This window comes from Etheostoma cragini, chromosome 6, assembly GCF_013103735.1.
Source record: "Etheostoma cragini isolate CJK2018 chromosome 6, CSU_Ecrag_1.0, whole genome shotgun sequence".
NCBI lineage: Eukaryota > Metazoa > Chordata > Actinopteri > Perciformes > Percidae > Etheostoma > Etheostoma cragini.
Genome location: NC_048412.1, coordinates 4,648,582 through 4,666,338, shown reverse-complemented (window position 1 = coordinate 4,666,338; position 17,757 = coordinate 4,648,582). Strand labels below are relative to the sequence as shown.

At 39.7% G+C, this 17,757-nt stretch overlaps 1 protein-coding gene across 1 annotated transcript; it reads left to right on the top strand.

Annotated features, from left to right (window-relative positions):
- The first annotated feature begins 440 nt into the window (after window positions 1–440).
- cep76 (centrosomal protein 76) lies at window positions 441–17,314 on the top strand. The gene is made up of 13 exons (XM_034874792.1): window positions 441–662; window positions 2,732–2,887; window positions 3,588–3,672; window positions 3,789–4,016; window positions 4,673–4,858; window positions 5,880–5,977; window positions 6,165–6,293; window positions 6,618–6,806; window positions 9,596–9,762; window positions 10,499–10,658; window positions 11,614–11,787; window positions 16,099–16,316; window positions 16,906–17,314. Exons 1-13 carry the CDS (start codon window positions 600–602, stop codon window positions 17,042–17,044), a joined length of 1,992 nt encoding a protein of 663 aa, XP_034730683.1. The 5' UTR covers window positions 441–599; the 3' UTR covers window positions 17,045–17,314.
- The last annotated feature ends 443 nt before the right edge of the window (window positions 17,315–17,757 follow it).

The window sequence follows — 17,757 nt, the reverse complement described above, 5'->3', positions numbered from 1 at the left end:
ATTTTTTGTACTATAAACATAATAATCATTAGTGCTATGTATTAAGTTAAGGATGAGAGTAAAACATTGTAAACTGTCCTAATACTAAAAAACAGGTTAAATTGGTATGAAAAAATAGTAACAAAAAGTTAGTAGCAGTGGCCGGGCGATTACAATTACCAGTACAATTTGGACTACAAAAGGGTCCTTTACTGTTTGTCGCCATAGGTTGTCGCAGAGCAAACGATTATATGGCAACCAATACAATCCCTAAATGAAATGCAAATAGTTATTTAACAAAAATTAAATTAAACGTCCCTTAAAATAAAGCATCGTGGCAGTGATATCCCACTTCACGTGTGTTATTTTGTTCTAAGACAATTGTTGAATTCCATAACAATGTTGACCACAGTACGTTGTCAGGCATCAGTGGGGCTGCATTCCCGCCTGCTTTTCCGCCAGTTTAAACCTAAACTGGCAGTTGTGGCTATGATCCATGGGCTGTCAGAATTTAGATTATGTTACCGATGACAAATGTTAACAAGGATCGAATATTGCTCATACACACATTTATTGTTCCCAATAGAACCCTACTACTAACGTAGCGTAAGCTAGCAACAATGTCTCTGCCTCCAGAGAAAGCTTCCGAACTAAAGCAAATTATCCACAACCATTTACTTAAGGTGAGCATACTACTTAGCTAGCTAGCTAGCTTTAATTGTCTATGCGTTTTCGTTATTAAATGATATCCCTATGTACGCCGTATTTTTTTCAAGATAACGTTACGTGGTTTGATAGTTAGGCAGACCGTTATGCGATTTGTTGAAGGGAGTGCCTGGTAAAGTTGGCTTAACGATTTGTAAAATTCCCTTCAATCAGCAAATTAATGTCTTGCTCATTGACATTGCACAAACTATAACTAGCGTTATAGCTCTGGAACCACTACTCTAAGTTCGGCTGTACTAAATATGTAGCTAGATTTATGTTTTTCATTATTTAAAACATTCGGTTGCCATTTCCAAGCTAGGGTACTTAACGCCGATCTAGTCTAACGTTAGTTTACAGAGGTCTGTAAGCAAACTGTTCTCTGAAGTAACTTTACAATTCAAATAGGGGGTCTGTATAGTTTTTACAGTCCAAGGGTTGAGTAGCAGTAGGTAGAAATGCAACGATCCATTAAATAGTATTATAAAGAACTGGCCCAGTATAGTTTTTTTTACTAGTAACGTTAACTGGCTTACTATGAAACCAGTCTGTAAAGCCTTCTCGGTTTTTAAAAGCTGCATTTGCAGTAAGAGGGACGAAATCCTGAGACTTTGCACCTTCTTATAGCTCTACTGAATACATAAAAAAACTGAGAGCTTCCATCTTTCTCATGAAGATTAGATTAGATTAGATAATACTTTATTTATCCCACAGTGGGGAAATTCCACATTCAACACAAACAACACGCAAACAGCAAGCAAGGAGCAAGAGGTATTGAATGAATGTAAAGTGGCATTAAATAAAAGGTATTGTAAAGTGCGGTTTTCATAGTACAGAAATTGCAGTGTAAGTAAGTAAGTGACGTTAGAATTACATTGAATATGTAATTAAATAATATAGCAAAAGTAAGTAACCATAATATAAATTATATTGAACTGTGACCATAAATAATATTGAAAAAGTCAGTACTTGCAATGGAAAAACTTAAATACAGATAATAAAGATACACAGAGAGTTTGTGGAGTAAAGGAAAAACAGGAACAGAAAATATAACATATTCATGTACTGCAAGTGTTGTAGATTCTGCCAGCGGCCGGGATGAACAACCTGTGGTACCTCTCCTTCTTACACCATGGGTGTATCGGTCTGCTGCTGAAGGAGCTGCTCAGGGATCCCACAGTGTCATGTAGGGGGTGAGAGGTGTTGGGCCTGATGGATGTCAGCTTAGCTAACATCATTCTTCTTCCCCACTTTCTCTATGGGTCCAGAGGACAGTCCAGGACAGAACTTGCTCTCCTGATCAATCTATTGAGTCTCCTCCTTTCCCTGTCCGAGCTGCCCTTCCTCCAGCAGACCACAGCATAAAGGGATGGCAAAGGCCACCACAGAGTCATAAAAAGTCCTGAGGAGAGTCCTGCACACTCCAAAGGACCTGCGTCTCCACAGCAGATGTAGGCAACTCTGGCTCTTCTTGTAATTGCATGGGTGTTGTCGGTCCAGTTCAGTTTATTGTTTAGGTGAATACCCAGGAATTTGTAGCTCTCCACAACCTGAATGTCCAATCCCTGGATGCTCACTGGTAAGGAGTGGGATGTTTTCCTCGTAAAGTTGACGATCATCTCCTTTGTCTTGCTGGTGTTGAGCAGAAGCTGGTTGAAGTCACACCAGCTGACAAAGTCACTGATAACTGACCTGCATTCCAGATCGTTTCCCTCAGAAACACATTCAACAACGGCTGTGCCATTTCTCAGGACTTTGAGCACTGCTGCATTTTGCACACCACTTTCCCCCACTCAGTAAAGAGGGTTGATTGCCCGTAAATAAGCACAAAATTGGGGCAATGTGATGACAGTTTTAGTCCAGTTTTATTAACTGTGGTCTGGAAATTGGGGGAACGACAGCTACACAATTAACCTTAAATAATAATGAGTCTTAATTCAGATACTTAATCAAACATTGGAGAGCTCTGAGACATATAGCTATTTGACTCTTACTTAGGTGAATTGTAAGAGAATGTGGGGTTTATTCTGTCTTTGTTAATTATCAGATGGACATCCATGGGAAGATTCGAGAGGTGCTGGCTGAGACTGTAAAGGACGACCAAGGCCCAGCACATCGAGCTCTGTCTGAGGCGGATTTCCTACATGCTCTGCAGCGCAGGGGCATTATAGATGATGTGATGAAGGACCTACACTTCACACAGGTTGGCAAACGCTTAGTCTCAATTTGCCAGACCTTCCCAACAGCGCTGCGTATGAGGGTTTGGCGAGTCCACACAGCATTCCGAGATGGGAGAAAAACGTGCTCTGGTTTATTGGCATTTCTTTAAACCGTTCACAATCGTCATGGGTCGTAAAGAGCCGCTGCAAAATAGTCTTGGAAATGGAACTTGTCTGGGTGGAAAATGTTTACGTTCAAAAGTTGTTTTTGTTGTGCAACAGAAAACTCAAATTGGACGGATAGTCTAGCTAGCTGTCTGAATTTACCCTGCAGAGGTCTGAGGAGTAGTAGCCATAGTCCTCATAAATCCACCAGAGTTTAAAATTCCAACACAAAGAAAGCGTAAGTTAACGGAAATCCGTCTGAAAAGAGTGACATACAACAGAATTTCCGGCTGCATCAGAGCTATCCCGAAAGTAGAACGTTGTGAAGTAGGCATGGCAGGCGATTTTCAGATTTCGGTATGTGATGATTGGTTGACAGCAGTTCTCTTTAGTTGATTTGATTCAAAATTGAAGATAGACTCTTCCTTACCAAATGGTAATAACAACTGTTAACAACAATAGGTTAATACTAATTTGAACCCAGATCCAGATAACAATTTATCCACTCTACAAATGTTATGAATTCAATCCCCAGCTGACTGAGTTTGGTGCGTTTGTCATGTTGGTCTGTTTTGGTAGGAAGTACCCCCAGATGCAGGAACAGGATCCCTTCCAAAGCCTGCTGCTCACTTTGTTGACAAGAATATTACTCAGCTAAAAAAAAGTAAGAAACATAATTTACAAGACTCAATAAACCAACACAATAGCATTGCCTATTTTCTTCCACTCATGTTGTCCAGGTAAAAATGTTAGGTAAAGCCATTCTTTTCTTTCTCTCAGCCAATATTGACCCATCTAGGCGGTACCTATATCTCCAAGTGCTTGGTGGTAAAGCCTTTCTGGAGCACCTTCAGGAGCCAGAGCCTTTACCTGGTCAAGTGTGTTCTACATTTTCACTTTACCTGCACTACCGCAACCAGAGGTTTCACTCAAAGCCAGTGCCTTGTGCCTGTGAACCTGATCTGAAGGAGGGTTTCCTCTTAGAGGTCCACAGAGATGGATCCACAGGTAAATTATCACGGTTGTCATGCTGTTGCTTCATGTTGCTTCAAGTGGCTATTTTTTTATCTTTCAGTTTGTGTTGATTCTAGTGGCTCCTTTGGACAACCACAACGCACAATCTAAAAGTAAATTTATGAATGAAATAGACATATTACATACCTGGGGGTCGGTTTTGAAAAATGTACAATCCCGTAATTGTCTCCTTGTGTTGAAAGCCTGAAAGCCCGTGTGTGACTCCTTTTTAGTTGTTCTTTGTTTAATTTCCTTTTTTCTGTGATGGCTTTTGATGATTGATGCCCCAGTATCATCCTTTATTCCAACAGATAACTTTTTACATCTACATTAAGAAATCTCCTGCTTTTACCTGGCTGGATACTAACAACAGCGGCTTTTCCGGTGCCAAGATCTGTGACCCGTCCGAATCTTTGCTCTGTATTGCCATAAATCATTTTGTGACTTTGCGGGAAAAATTGGACCAGGGCAAAGGCAATAATAAAAACTAAATAAAAATAGCGTTCTTTTTTATGTTAGTCTCGTTTGCTGTTACAGGTTGTCTATGATCATCCGCTGGAAAATTACACATTTCAGACACATTCAAAAGTTACATATAGTATTCACTTTAAAATATTATCTAAAGTTAGTTTGTAATTTTGTCACTGCAGGAGAGGGCAGCAAAATGATGGACGCGACTACCATGCTGTCTTTGTGTGACCCGGTTCACTTGGTGCTGATCAAGACGGACACCTCCAGTGAGACAGCGCTGGTCTCGTCCTACTTCCTGGACTGGAGGACTGTTCTCAGCTCGCCCAGTGGGAAGACCTGTTTTGCTGTGGAGCTGATGGGAGTTGGTGAGGAAGGGTGATTCTGTTGCATTAAAGGAGAATTCCGGTCAATTTCAACACAACTCTGTTTATAAATTTGGAGTGGTGTCAGTAGCAAGAAAAATGAACGGCAAATTGTTTTTTATTTGTGTGTACATTTTCGAATATTGGATTGTATGAGGTTGACAATCGACTAGTTTGGACTTAACTGGAAAAGAGAAAATAAACAGAGGTATGGATTAACACAACTTTTATGCCTTTTTGTCACATCTACTGCAGTCAGATTCACTGTGTTCCCTTGGAAGAAATCACTGCACACGTTAGGCACTTGTAATGAAATTTTGAAGGTTTTTAAGAGGCTTAAAACACATTTAAACCTTACCCTGTTTAAGCCTGTGGGGTGCTAAATCTAGCAGGAGGATAACAAGGTTAACAATTGTTTCTATACTGACAACACTACAAATTCACAAACAACAGAGCTACGTGTTGGAATCGACTGGAATTCTTCTTTAAGTAACCGATAGTGTGATAATAAATAAATGAATGTATTTATTATTTTAAAGGTAATGTTTCTGTGGGTAAAGAATGATTAATGCAGGTCATTCCTTGGTAGAGTAGTTTATTGTGTCATCCCTATACAATGGGCTTTTTTTTTTAATGATTGATGCTTATGTTAATCTGTGAAACATTGTTTTCTTGCCTTTCTGGCTGGTGACCCCTTAAAATTAAGCAGTGTCGGCTTGCAACCTTTTTTTTTTAAACTCTGAAACTCAGCACTATTTTAAAATAAAGATCAGAGAAGTAATTAAAAAAATCTAAATTTGAGTAGAAAACTACTTTTTCTTCTTTCCTGTCCCCTTGATGATCTTGTGACTCCACGGAAGGGTCCGAGACCCCAGGCTTGTTTTGACAGTACATTAATAGGCTCATACTAGAAATATGAGTTTTTTGAAAAACCTCTGCAGTTTTGTCTCTTTGCAGCTCCAAGTACAGTATGTGGCAACAGCTTTCGTTAACATGTATTTGTGTATACTGTATGTGTCTCCAGGAAGTGAATGTAAAGTCCCAGCTGGTGTTATGACTGTCAGCCTGGAGCTCTACCCCCCTCTCACAGAGACACTGAGCACTGACATCATCAGCACACAGGTCAGCACACTGCAGTCTCTCTCTATTTATTTATCGGCTTCATTATTCATGATTGAAGTAACGCTGTCGACTAATAGTGAATCGTTTTTATTGAAATTCCATTAACGTTAAGAATCAATCTTCCTCAGAGTTGAAACATCAAAGCTCTATTTGTAGTAGCTGATGTCATTGTGTGTTTCGCATTCAGCAATCACTGGAGAGGCAGAGGACAGCCGAGAAAGAGAGACTTTTCTTGGTTTATGCCAAACAGTGGTGGAGGGAGTTCCTCGAGATACGTCCATCGCACCAATCCAAAATGGTCAAGATCTTTGCACAGGTTTGTGGGGAAAAATGTAACCTTTACATGATATAGTTTTGCTAAGTTTTAAGGACCTTTATTCCTAAAGTAGGCAATTTCTTTACTCAATTTTATTAGACCTGTGGGGCAATTCCCAGGATAGCAAAGGGAATGAGTTACATATTGAATGTGGAAATGCAGACACTAAATAGGGAGTTCCTCCAAAAAACCTAATTAATTTGCTGTTTGCCACCCATGCACAGGTTTTGTGTTAGTGGTTTGCGGAGAAGACTTTTCATATTCCTAACCAGTTTAGGGATTGATGAATCCTGAACTCTAACTGTGTCTTTGTGCTTTTTGCAGGATGAGAATGGCGTCAACAGGCCAGTGTGTTCTTATGTGCGTGTCTTGCGGGCAGGCCGACTTCTAGAGAGCCCTCGGCAGGCGGCCCGCTTCGTCAGCCTGCTGGCCCAGGAGAAGGCCCTAGTGGTGGGAGGGGGAGGCAAGCAGGAGCAGTGGTGCACATTAATGGCTTTCCTGTGTAGAGGGAAGGTAAGGCGAATTGGCCAGTATCTTGGCAGTCTCATTTTACAGATGTCAATGCACTTACTGTACTGGTAGATTGTCAGAGACAGATTTATTGATTTTCACGCAAAAATTCAAATGAAGTGCCCTAATAATGTGTTTCTTTAGTTCTAAAATGGAAGAACTCACCTAGCGGTAGGCTTGCACAATAATGTGAATAACAATTTATTAGCTTATAATTGATATCACAGTTCTCTGCCACGATCGTTTTCCCACAAAGTGTAATGTTTATCGCTCACAAGAACCATGACAAAACAAAACAAATGGCAGTACCAAACAGATTTCTTTTGGCACCAATAGCACATTGTGCATCACCAAAAGCCTGTAAACCGAGGCTTCAATGAAGAGAAGGGAGAGCATTGCAGCGCTTGGGAGCGCTTTTATTTTTACAGTTCATGATTAAAACTTACAGAGGAAAGTAGTAGCATTTGTGATGCAGTTGGTTGGTTATTAAAAAATGTAATTGTGAACATGGTGAATCAAGAAAGCGATTTTATAACGATTAATTGTGCAGGCCTACCTAGCGGGCTCACTGGACATAACATTCCCGTCTTTTTATTAATATTTTTAAACATTAGCTATGCTGTAAATTCCATAGATCTAAGGATTTGAAAAAATCTTTTTTTCTTTTAGGTATGTTAGTTTATTACTTCTTGTGGTTTCTTGTTGGTGACATACTGTTTTTGAGTAAGTCCAAGGCAGTTGTCCAAACTGCATTTGGCTTCTCTTTCATAACACTGTCTTATCTTATCTTATCTACAATTGCTGCATAGTGCTAAATAGTAAATCTTTCTGATGATAATATTATTAACATGTAGTGTCTAAGTCATTGCAGTTACATGCAGTTTAAAAAAACAATTATATAATTATATCAGGCAATACCCTGGTTTCTTGAATTATTCAATATTAGCACCTTACCCCAGTTAAAATCAGAGTCATCATACCCCAGTTAACACACCTAGAGAACTCCATCAGTAACCAGGGTATCAGTAACCAGATACCTTAATCAGAGTATGGTTGTGTTAAGCGTCAACCTGCCCATCCCCACTCCACTGGAATGGTTTTGACCGGAAATAATCCGTTGGCGCTGTGAGCGTCGTAACTGCTGTGATACCATACAACAAAACAGTGTTGCCAAAATCAGCGGGCATCAGCAGCAAAGAGCCTGCGATCCATCTGTTTTACTCCCTGGGGAGATGGCTTCACAGACTTTCCATCTCCGGGGATGTCAACGCTGTGTCTCGCCAAAAAAAAGTGCCAATTTTTTCTTGCCTATTTTTAATTGTTGATAATACAAATAAAAAACAAGTCAGCAAATTGAATAAACTTCTTTTTTCAACAGTGCATCAAATCATAAATTTAGACCTGCAGTCATTGAGTAAAGACAAGCAAAACTGCAAACTAAATTGACAAAACATTATGGGCAATCTCTTTACTGCATTACGCCATTTGTTTTACATTTACATCGGTCATTGAGTTTTATATACATCCCACCAACTGTATTTTTTTTTAAACCGTAAAGTCTGGCCAAGACCCAGGCAACGCAAACATCTGCCTTCATTGCCACTAGTTCTTTGGCATCAGGTTGATTTGTCAGGGCCTTAAGAAGGATTTGTGTAAAGTCGACTGACTGATGCATTTTCATCTCTACTAGATAGTGGGAAATTTCCCAGACCACCACAGGATAAATGTTTCCTGCCTCTATTCAGTGAGCGGCTGGCAAGATAGACATAACGCAACTCCCACAAAGTGGCCCTTGTCAGCTGTGATTTATGAGTTTCATTCCAGGGGAAATTAATTTAGCCTCATCGGTTCCCAGCCTGTTTCGATGCTGTCGTCTATATTAGCACTTCTGGGGAACATCTATCATTCTGACTTCCCCGTAGCCCGAGCCAGCACACAGCAGCAGCACAAGTCCCCAGCTAAACCCAGGCCTCTTTACCGGAAAAGTTCGAGTTAAATTAGAGTTGCTTACTGCCATGATCCATTTAGAAAGCTTATGGAAAGCTCTGTAACTTATTTCCTCTCCAGCAGACTCTTCTCGTCTGTGTGTTCAACACTTCTGAGAAAGGCTAACAGTGCAGTGAAAACCGGATATTGTATTTCTGTTTAAACAGACTTGTAGTGACATGGTGAATTAGACGAGCAAGAGGAATGGTATTATGACCGTAGTAAATCTCTTCAAATCTGTCCGTAGAGACTTAGAATACATTAATACATAAATAAAGTTGTACTATTTAGAGATAAAAGTTGTAATACTTTGAGAATATTTGTAGTATAACATCTGAATATTTTAGGAATAAGATTTTTAAGATAATACTTTGCCATACATGTTTGTTCCCTACCCAGCCCCAAGAAAAAAAGAAGCTTATTAGAGAATGGAAAAGTATTCTGGACCTTTTGAGAATAGGATATGTAGCTAAAAAGTTGAAGATAAAAGGTCTACCAACTAGCTGTTGGATCTTTCAACTACAGATCCTCTGGGAATGGAGCTCACTCAAGGCTCATTGTTTGCACATCAGGGTTAAAATAATCAGTCATTACTTTGCAGCTCCAAAAAGCTTCATGAATGAATTTGAGCCAGGAAACAAAGTCTTGTTGCTCTTGAAGTAAAACTGACTTTAATGTTAAAAAATTTAAGTGTGTTGCCTTTTTTTACTGAGGTTAAGGGAGCTCTGAATTACACATGATGTTGAAAAATAACTTTCCACATTTCAAACTCTCCACCCAAACTCTTCACTGTCTGTCCTCCCCAGGGCGACTGTGAGGACCACGCCACCCTGCTGTGTAGCTTACTGCTGGGATTTGGCCTGGATGCATTTGTGTGTGTGGGTACCAAAGCCAAGGGAACCCCACACACCTGGGTCCTGACCCGGGGTACTGATGGGAGCACCACCTTCTGGGAGAGCCTGACTGCACACAGGTCCAATTTTCTTTTCTTTTTTTTTTCTTTTCGTTTTTCAGTCAGCTGATAACTTACTAACTACTGTAACTCCCCTGTAAATATTTATGTTGGGTTGGATACCTTTTAAAAGATTTTTTTTTTTACAAAAGACATATTTGGATAAATTGTTTATCATAAACTTCTCCAATATGCTAATACCAAACACGTCTAAGAAATCATTTAAACTGCACTGTGTTTTTTTCCTTTTGCTTCGGTTAGCTCATTAGCCTGTCTTTGTGTGTTTATCAGCAGGATATGTCTAAATGCTATTTATTTTTAAAATTTTCAGGGCATTCTCTAGGCCAAGCAACGATTTATTTCATTTTTTGGTGGTTATTCATTTTTGGGATTTTGTCCATCAGTTACTGTTTTGGCCATTACTCCCTATAATCTTGTAATGGAGATATACTTTGATTTTTACAATTGTGTCCCAGCCATTAGAGCTTTTTTATCTTCATGGTGGTTTCATTGAAGCCATTTGAAGCCTTCTTCATTCCTTACTCATTAACTGGACCTATATATTTTAGAAAATTTCCCTCAATGAAGCTTTGGGCTAATTTAATAGAGTGACAGTATATTTTATCACAACTTAAGTCATGCCCTTAAAATGGCATGGCCTAATGTATTTGATAATTAGTAATATAATTTTCTAGCAATATTGTTAGTATTTTTGCAAGGACACTCATTAGCTGTGATGTCCCATGTGTATGGTCAGATACCTGCACCAGGCCATAGATCCAGATGCCCCGCCTCTGGCTCCTCAGCCCAAACCCTCTTCCCCCTACCGCACTCTGGGCTGTGTCTTCAACCACCAGATCTTCCTGGCCAACTGCCAGCCCACCGATGCTGTGGAGCTTTGCGTCTTTGACTTTGAGGTAAGAGAATGGTGTCCTATAGTTTCCAACAGATTAAATACATTTTACGTATATTGCTTGGCCTATTGTTGTATTCATTAATTATTATGGCCTTTTAGTGTTGAAATGGTGCCACTAAAATTTAATTATGCTGGTCACATGAATTGTATTGTGTTAATAGTCAGGGGCAGGTGAAATAAGTTTCAATATGAAAGTCTTTAGTTACACTGCATATTAAATTAGCCGGAGAAGATCGTATTAAAAGTGCAGTGGTGATTTTAATCAGACAAAGGTTAATCTATATCCACAACGTACTACTTCTGGGATTGTTCCGTTGCCGCCGGAAATTCTGCCGGTTTTCACTCTTTTCGCCCGGATGTCCATTACCTTATTCTTTCTTTGTGTTGGAATTTTAAACTTTGGTTGCCTTTTGAGGACTATGGTTAACTGTCCTGAGATCTCTGAAAGGTAAATCCAGACAACTAGCAAGACTATCTGTCTAATCTGAGTTTCCTGTTGCACGACTAAAACAACTTTTGAACTTCCACCAAAACAAGTTCCTTCCTGATGCTTTTTTGCAGAGGCACCATGGCTCGTCCCTGTGCTTAGTACCTCCGAGGACGATTGATCGGTTTAAAGTAAAGGCCAATAAACCTGAGCACGTTTTTCTCCCATTGTGGAATGCTGTGTGGACTCGCCAGACCCTCGACAGCGCTGTGGAAGAAGGGTTGGCAAAGCAAGACTAGACAGAGTTAGTCTCAAGCAAAGAGCAGTGGGCTTGTGACTAGATGGTTTCCAGGGAAATTGAATCTGCAACAGTTCCATACATCAGCATCTCCTGTCCTGTCATCTTACCATAAAGACAGGAAGCAAATCCCCAGAGGCTACAGTGTAGTGGTTCTCTTGTGTGAATGGAAAAAGTAAGCCCAGATAAGAGCATCAGCTAAATGCCATTTTTTCCCTCCTTTTGTTACAGAATCAGTCTCGGTGGAAGGCAATGAGCGAAGAGGCTCTGAAGTCTGTTTGCGCCCCAGGCTCCACCACCTCTGTGCCCCCTATGCCTCCACTCTGTGCCCCCTCTCTGGATCCTGCTGCTGCCAGCAACCAGCTGGAGCTGGAGATGCGCTACCTGGTTTCTGAGCACAGGAAGGTAAAACACAGTACTGGACTAGATATGGACATTTTAAAGTTTTGGTGTTTTAGGTTATGTTCAAGTCTACTGAGAACATTTTTGACAAGTAAAAGCTATGATTCACATCCCATATGTTTTCCATCCACCTGTTGTGATGCATTTTGTCATCAATTTTAATATCAAAAAGCTGAGTGGAAATTAAAAAACGAAAAGTTGAAATATCACACAAACGCACTTAGCTATGGTGGGAAGAATAATATTTGACGTGCAATGGGAACAGACGTAAATAAATCTTGATGTACATGAAGCACGTTTGACTTATTTTTTCAGTCCGTATTCAGACACTGTGCCTTTTTAAAACAAGCCGTCAGTCATTCCCCGGCTGCAAAAGCAGTGCAGAGACTCAAGGAACGCAGATGGGGAATATCTGGAGACGCTGACAAATCACAACAGACTGTTTTTTTTGGGGGGGTTGGGGCTTAAAGAGACAGGCGTTAAAACTGAGCTTTTCCGTCCGTTTTTATAACACATGTATTTTCACACAAAATTTGATTTTCTTTTTAAGATTAAAGCACATAAACAAGTTCTAGTAGAAACGTACCATAGAATGAACCTGAAAATAAGCATACTATGTGACTTTTAATACATAAAACAAGCTCAAGTGCCCTATTTCTATCAAGTTTTCCTCTTTCCTATTGTTTGAGGTTTGACTGGCGCTCTTAGTTATTAATAACATGCATAACAGCAGTGGATGGAAACAGATTAATTTACTTAGTAGAGATTTACTTTTCAGATTTTCTGGATGTTTGGTTAAAGTTTGTGCTACTTTTGGATTCAATTTTTTTTTCTTATTATATGCTTAGATGAAACTATTTAAATTTTGAATGGAAGTTTCTAACTAAGGAATTGATTTTAAAAAAAGTGTGAAAATGTTTCCGTTTTGAACCTTGAAAGTTACCTGGGAAATGTAGAATATTTGTGAAAGGTATTAATGACAAAAGTAATAGCAGGAATGTTGAAAATCAAGCTGAAAATCTTTATGTTTGAATATTGAAAGTAATTGTAATAAAAATGTAACCTCACGTGACCAAAATTATCACGGTTTTTGGTATTAACACAGTATTTTTAAAAGTGTGCTCAACATGTTCAGAAAACACTGATAGGCCTAAACAAGTTGAAATGGTTTCAAAAAGTGTAACAGTGTTTATTACATTACAAAAACATAGGCAATAGGCTTGTAACAACTATTGAAAACTGGCTGCTGAAACACTGTCCCACTTTAGGGTGTATGGTAAGAACTTGAACCAGAAATGTCTGACTTTGAGATCCAGGAAGATTTTACAACTTGAACATAGTTTACTATGAAGTTGTATTTGATGTTACATGTGAAGTTGGAAGTGGTTCTGAAATATAAGCAAATAATAATGCACATTGCAAGCATCTTACTTACTATGAACATTATTTACCAAGGTAAATTCACAGGTTAGTCAGTTTGTTAGTCAGCTGGCGATTGCACGTTGTTAGCAAATTGCTCTAACACAACCTGAATATCAACACGTGGCTGCAGAAGTAATGTTAAACAATCTGTACATCTATCAGCTATGCAATAAGAAACACAGCACTATTATCAAGGCAATAGTTTAGACAGTACTGTGCAAAAGTGATGGGCAGGTGTGAAAACTTTAGGCAGGTTTAAAAAGATGCTGTAAACTAAGAATGCTTTCAAAAATGTTAATGATTGTTTATTTTTATCACTTTATAAAATGCAAAGTGAGCAAACTAAAAAAAAATCTAAATCGCATCAATATTTGGTATTACTACCCTTTGCCTTCAAACCAGCAACATTTCTTATAGGTACACTTGCAAAACGTCGGGCAACGATGTGAATTGCAGACACAGTTCTCAGCCAAGGAAACTTAGTGCAGCAGATGAAACCCACATCAAGCTTATTTCCCTTCGAAATCGGAAGATGTCCAGCAGTGACATCAGCTCAGAACTGGCTGAAACCAGTGGGACGCAGGTACACCCACCTACTGTCCAGAGAAGTCTAATGGGTGATGGGATTTATATTTTTCTTTTGTTTGCTCATTTAGCATTTAGTAAGATTAATAAAAAATAAACAGTAATTTTTTTATATTTTTGAAAGCATTTGTAGTTTACAGCATTTTTTCACACCTGCCCACTTTTTTTTCAGACTTTTGCACAGTATTGTATCTCTCTCTCTCTCTCTCTCTCTCTCTCTCTCTCCAAATAAATGTCACGTCGTAACACAGGCTTAACTTCCACATCGTAGCAGGACACTTACTGAAGATAACAAGGCAGTAAACCCAGTTTAGCAGCCTACAGAATAGTTTTAACTTACGTTCTGGGCTACACACATCACTTCAACAAGTCTGAAAACAGGAAAGTAAAGAAAAAAGTAAGCTGCTACATTCTTTCCCCGTCTCCTGTTTGAGCACCTGTGTTATTTTTCTTCAGGAGCTTTGTATGAAGCTGGGAAGGATTAAAATGCAGGGTTTCCACACCATGGTAATCAACCACAATAATAAGGATATTTTTAAATCAAAAGGGTAATTGTTACGTCAACATTTCTACCGTGGTTTACCTTTACACCGGTAACCGTTACATCCCTACTTTGACTAAGGTTTCTACGTTGAAAAATGTGGACGTAGTTAGGTGCCAAAAAGAATGTGACATGGTGTTAATAATAAATATTTTTTGCAGTAGAAGACATTGATCTGTCAATGCCTCCAGCATTCACATCAATAAAATCATGGTGTGTATTTTGGAAAGTATGCTGGAGTAAATTATAATTATGATTTGATTGAGTTGATAATATTTTACTAACGGAGCATAGTGAAAAGGGTGCTGGGATAAACAATACTATGTTATTATATAAGTTTTGTATTACAATATGCAAAACAATTTACAGTATGAAGAGCTCTGAAATAGAGAATGAGAATGATTTCATGCCCGTTTCCTGACTCTGGAAGAGTATAAGTAATGAATGGAGGGCAGGTTGGCACTGATGATCTTTTCTACTGTCCTGTCCTTTTTGGTGACAGAACCAAACCAGACAGTGATGGACGTGCAGAGGACAGACTGGATGATAGCTGAGTAGAAGTGAATCAGCAGCTCCTTAAGCAGGTTGAGCTTCCTGACCTGGTGCAGGAAGTACATCCTCTGCTGGGCCTTTTTGATGATGGTGTCAGTGTTGGGCTCCCACTATAGGTCCTGGAATATAGTGGATCCCAGAAACCTGAAGGATTCCACAGCAGACACAGGGCTGAGTATGGTGATAGGGGGAAGAATGGGGGGGGGGGGCTTCTCCTGAAGTGTACTATCATCTGCACAATTTTGATCGTATTAAGCTCAAGGTTGTTCTGACCGCACCAGAGAGCCAATTGATCAACCTCCCGTTCGTAGGCCGACTCATCACTGTCCCGGATGAGGTCGATGACCATTGTGTCGTCAGCAAACTTCAGGAGTTTAACAGATGGGTCTTCTGATGTGCAGTCATTGGTGTAGAGAGAGAAGTGCATTGGGGGAGAGCACACACCCTGGGGGGCTCTAGTGCTAATAGGCCGTGTGCTGGATGTGATGTTCCTCAGCTTCACCTGCTGACTCCTGTCAGTCAGGAAGTTTGTGATCCACTAACCGGTGGAGGCTGGCACAGTGAGCTGGGAGAGTTTGGTGCTGAGGATGTCCGGGTTGATGGTGCTGAAAGCCGAGCTGAAGTCCACAAACAGGATCCTTGCATATGCCCATGGAGAGTCGAGGTGTTGCAGGATGTAATGCAGTCCCAACAGTCCCTGTAGTCATTCAATCCAGAGATAGAGGGTTTTGTTCATGTTATAGGTTTACAAAGTGAAAAACCCTAATGTTCACCCCAAATGGACTTTCCATATCCAAGCGAAAACACTGTTCACCAACTGCTCCAAACAAGCGCTATTGTAGTCCAGCCTTTACGTCTGTGACGAACGTGCGTCATGTTGCACACGTTATAATGCTTGCCTAGCTGCTAGCATGGCACACCCTCATACTCTGCTTCTTATTAGCTAGTAGACCTTACCTAAGTACTGTGCATGTGCGGCCTCACTCTATACCTAAAACAGAGAGCTCAACACACAGGGTCAAAATTGGAGCTGCATCAATGTGCAGTATTTTACAACAAAAATATGGTGTTTTTTGAAAGTTAAACCATGTAAAACTATTTTGGTACAAAATCTAAATATAATTATGAACCTTAAAATGAGCATAATAGCACTTTAACATGTAATGTGAGATTTGTTGAGCAAAGTATGTGCTCTTTGGTGCTCTTTCTTCCAGGACCTGGAATTGGCCACAGTATGGGACGACCACCTGTCCTACCTGCTGTCCTCGGCACTGGCAGCCTATGAGCTGGAGCGCTGCACTGGTGTCTCATGTGGCAACGAGGAGTTCCAGGACGCAGTGAGGAGGGCGGTGCCAGACGGACACACCTTCAAAGGCTTCCCCATCCACTTCTTGCACCGCAATGCTCGTAGAGCCTTTGCCACCTGCCTAAGGTGAGCTAGTGGGTAGCATGGTGAATGTGTGGTTATGGGTGTGAACTTAATGTTGGGAGGCATCTGCTGTATTTGAGTGTCCCTGACTACTGCAGCAGTATACTCAAAACAAAATCCCACTATTATAATCAGTCAAAGCTCAGGTTTGTTTAGTGGCATCTGTAAAGAAGGTTAGTTATGGCTAGATTAGACAGGGCCCAAAGGTTCCTCAAAATAACAGCTGAACTTTGTTAATAGAATGACTCTATAATTTACCCCAATTAAGAGAGCAGTTTAATGGATAGTGGTGAAAGAGGCTTTTGGAATTTTTTTAAAGACTGGAAACTAGCATGTTGCTGGGATTGAAGCCCAAGGCAGCGCTGCAGTGGCAAATCACGTAACCTCCCAGTGTTCAGACTAAACACAATGGAGTGGGGAACACAATGGGTACACAAATCAGCCAATTAAGTAACATGTGTGAACCAGTATATCCAGTATTGCTTCTAGGTAAAAAGAATATTCCATTTGTATAGTTGCATTTGTTCACTTATAAAAGACTTTGCAGTACTTCATATTCCATGCTCTGTATCTCTTGTCACTTCCTGTACAGGTCTCCGTTCTGTGAGGAGATAGTCTGTTGTCGTGGTGACCATGTGAGGCTTGCGGTCCGTTTTCGTGTGTTTGTCTATCCTGAGAATGCATGTGCAGTGTGGCTCATGTTTGCATGTAAATACCGCTCTGTACTCTGACCATCGTACCCTAAAACTACAAGCTTATTTTGCACATTGACCCCGGACAATATTTTATGTGTACGGAAGGACACACAAACGGGCTGGATTCTTATAGATTTAAATAAAGTTGTACTCTGTGACATGTGCACGGACTTAAATGCGTCTGTCTTTCCTGTGATGTTTAGGCCTTTATTTTGTTGTCAAAGAGACTCATTTGTACAGACGTTTACACTCAGAATTGTATTTATACATCTATTTTTGTAAATAAATGGAACTTTTTTAATCTTACTGTCCTTTTTATTGGCCTCGTTAAAGACATTTTCCAAGAATAATAATGAAGAAGAATTCTTTCAAATGACATTAACTTTAACAACTAATCTGGATAATTGTTGAGATAATTGCTTTGGCAAAATGCTCATAATGCTCACATAGCAAACAATATAAAAACATCTGTACCATATTAGGTAAAAGAAATCATGCAGAAGTTTTTTTCAGAGTAACACAACAATGTACATGTTCTTTATTGACCTTTAATTATTGCAATGTAAAATGAAGCGGTCAACAACTTTAACTCACAAACTGAAATTAACTTTAGTTTTAGTTAAGTATGTTTTGTCATAACCTAGCTTGTGGGCCATGACAAAAACGGAAACGGACACAAAATGCCAAATAACTTATTAATTATAACAAGGAATATAAACTGAAGAACTTTTTTAGTTAAGAGGTGTGTT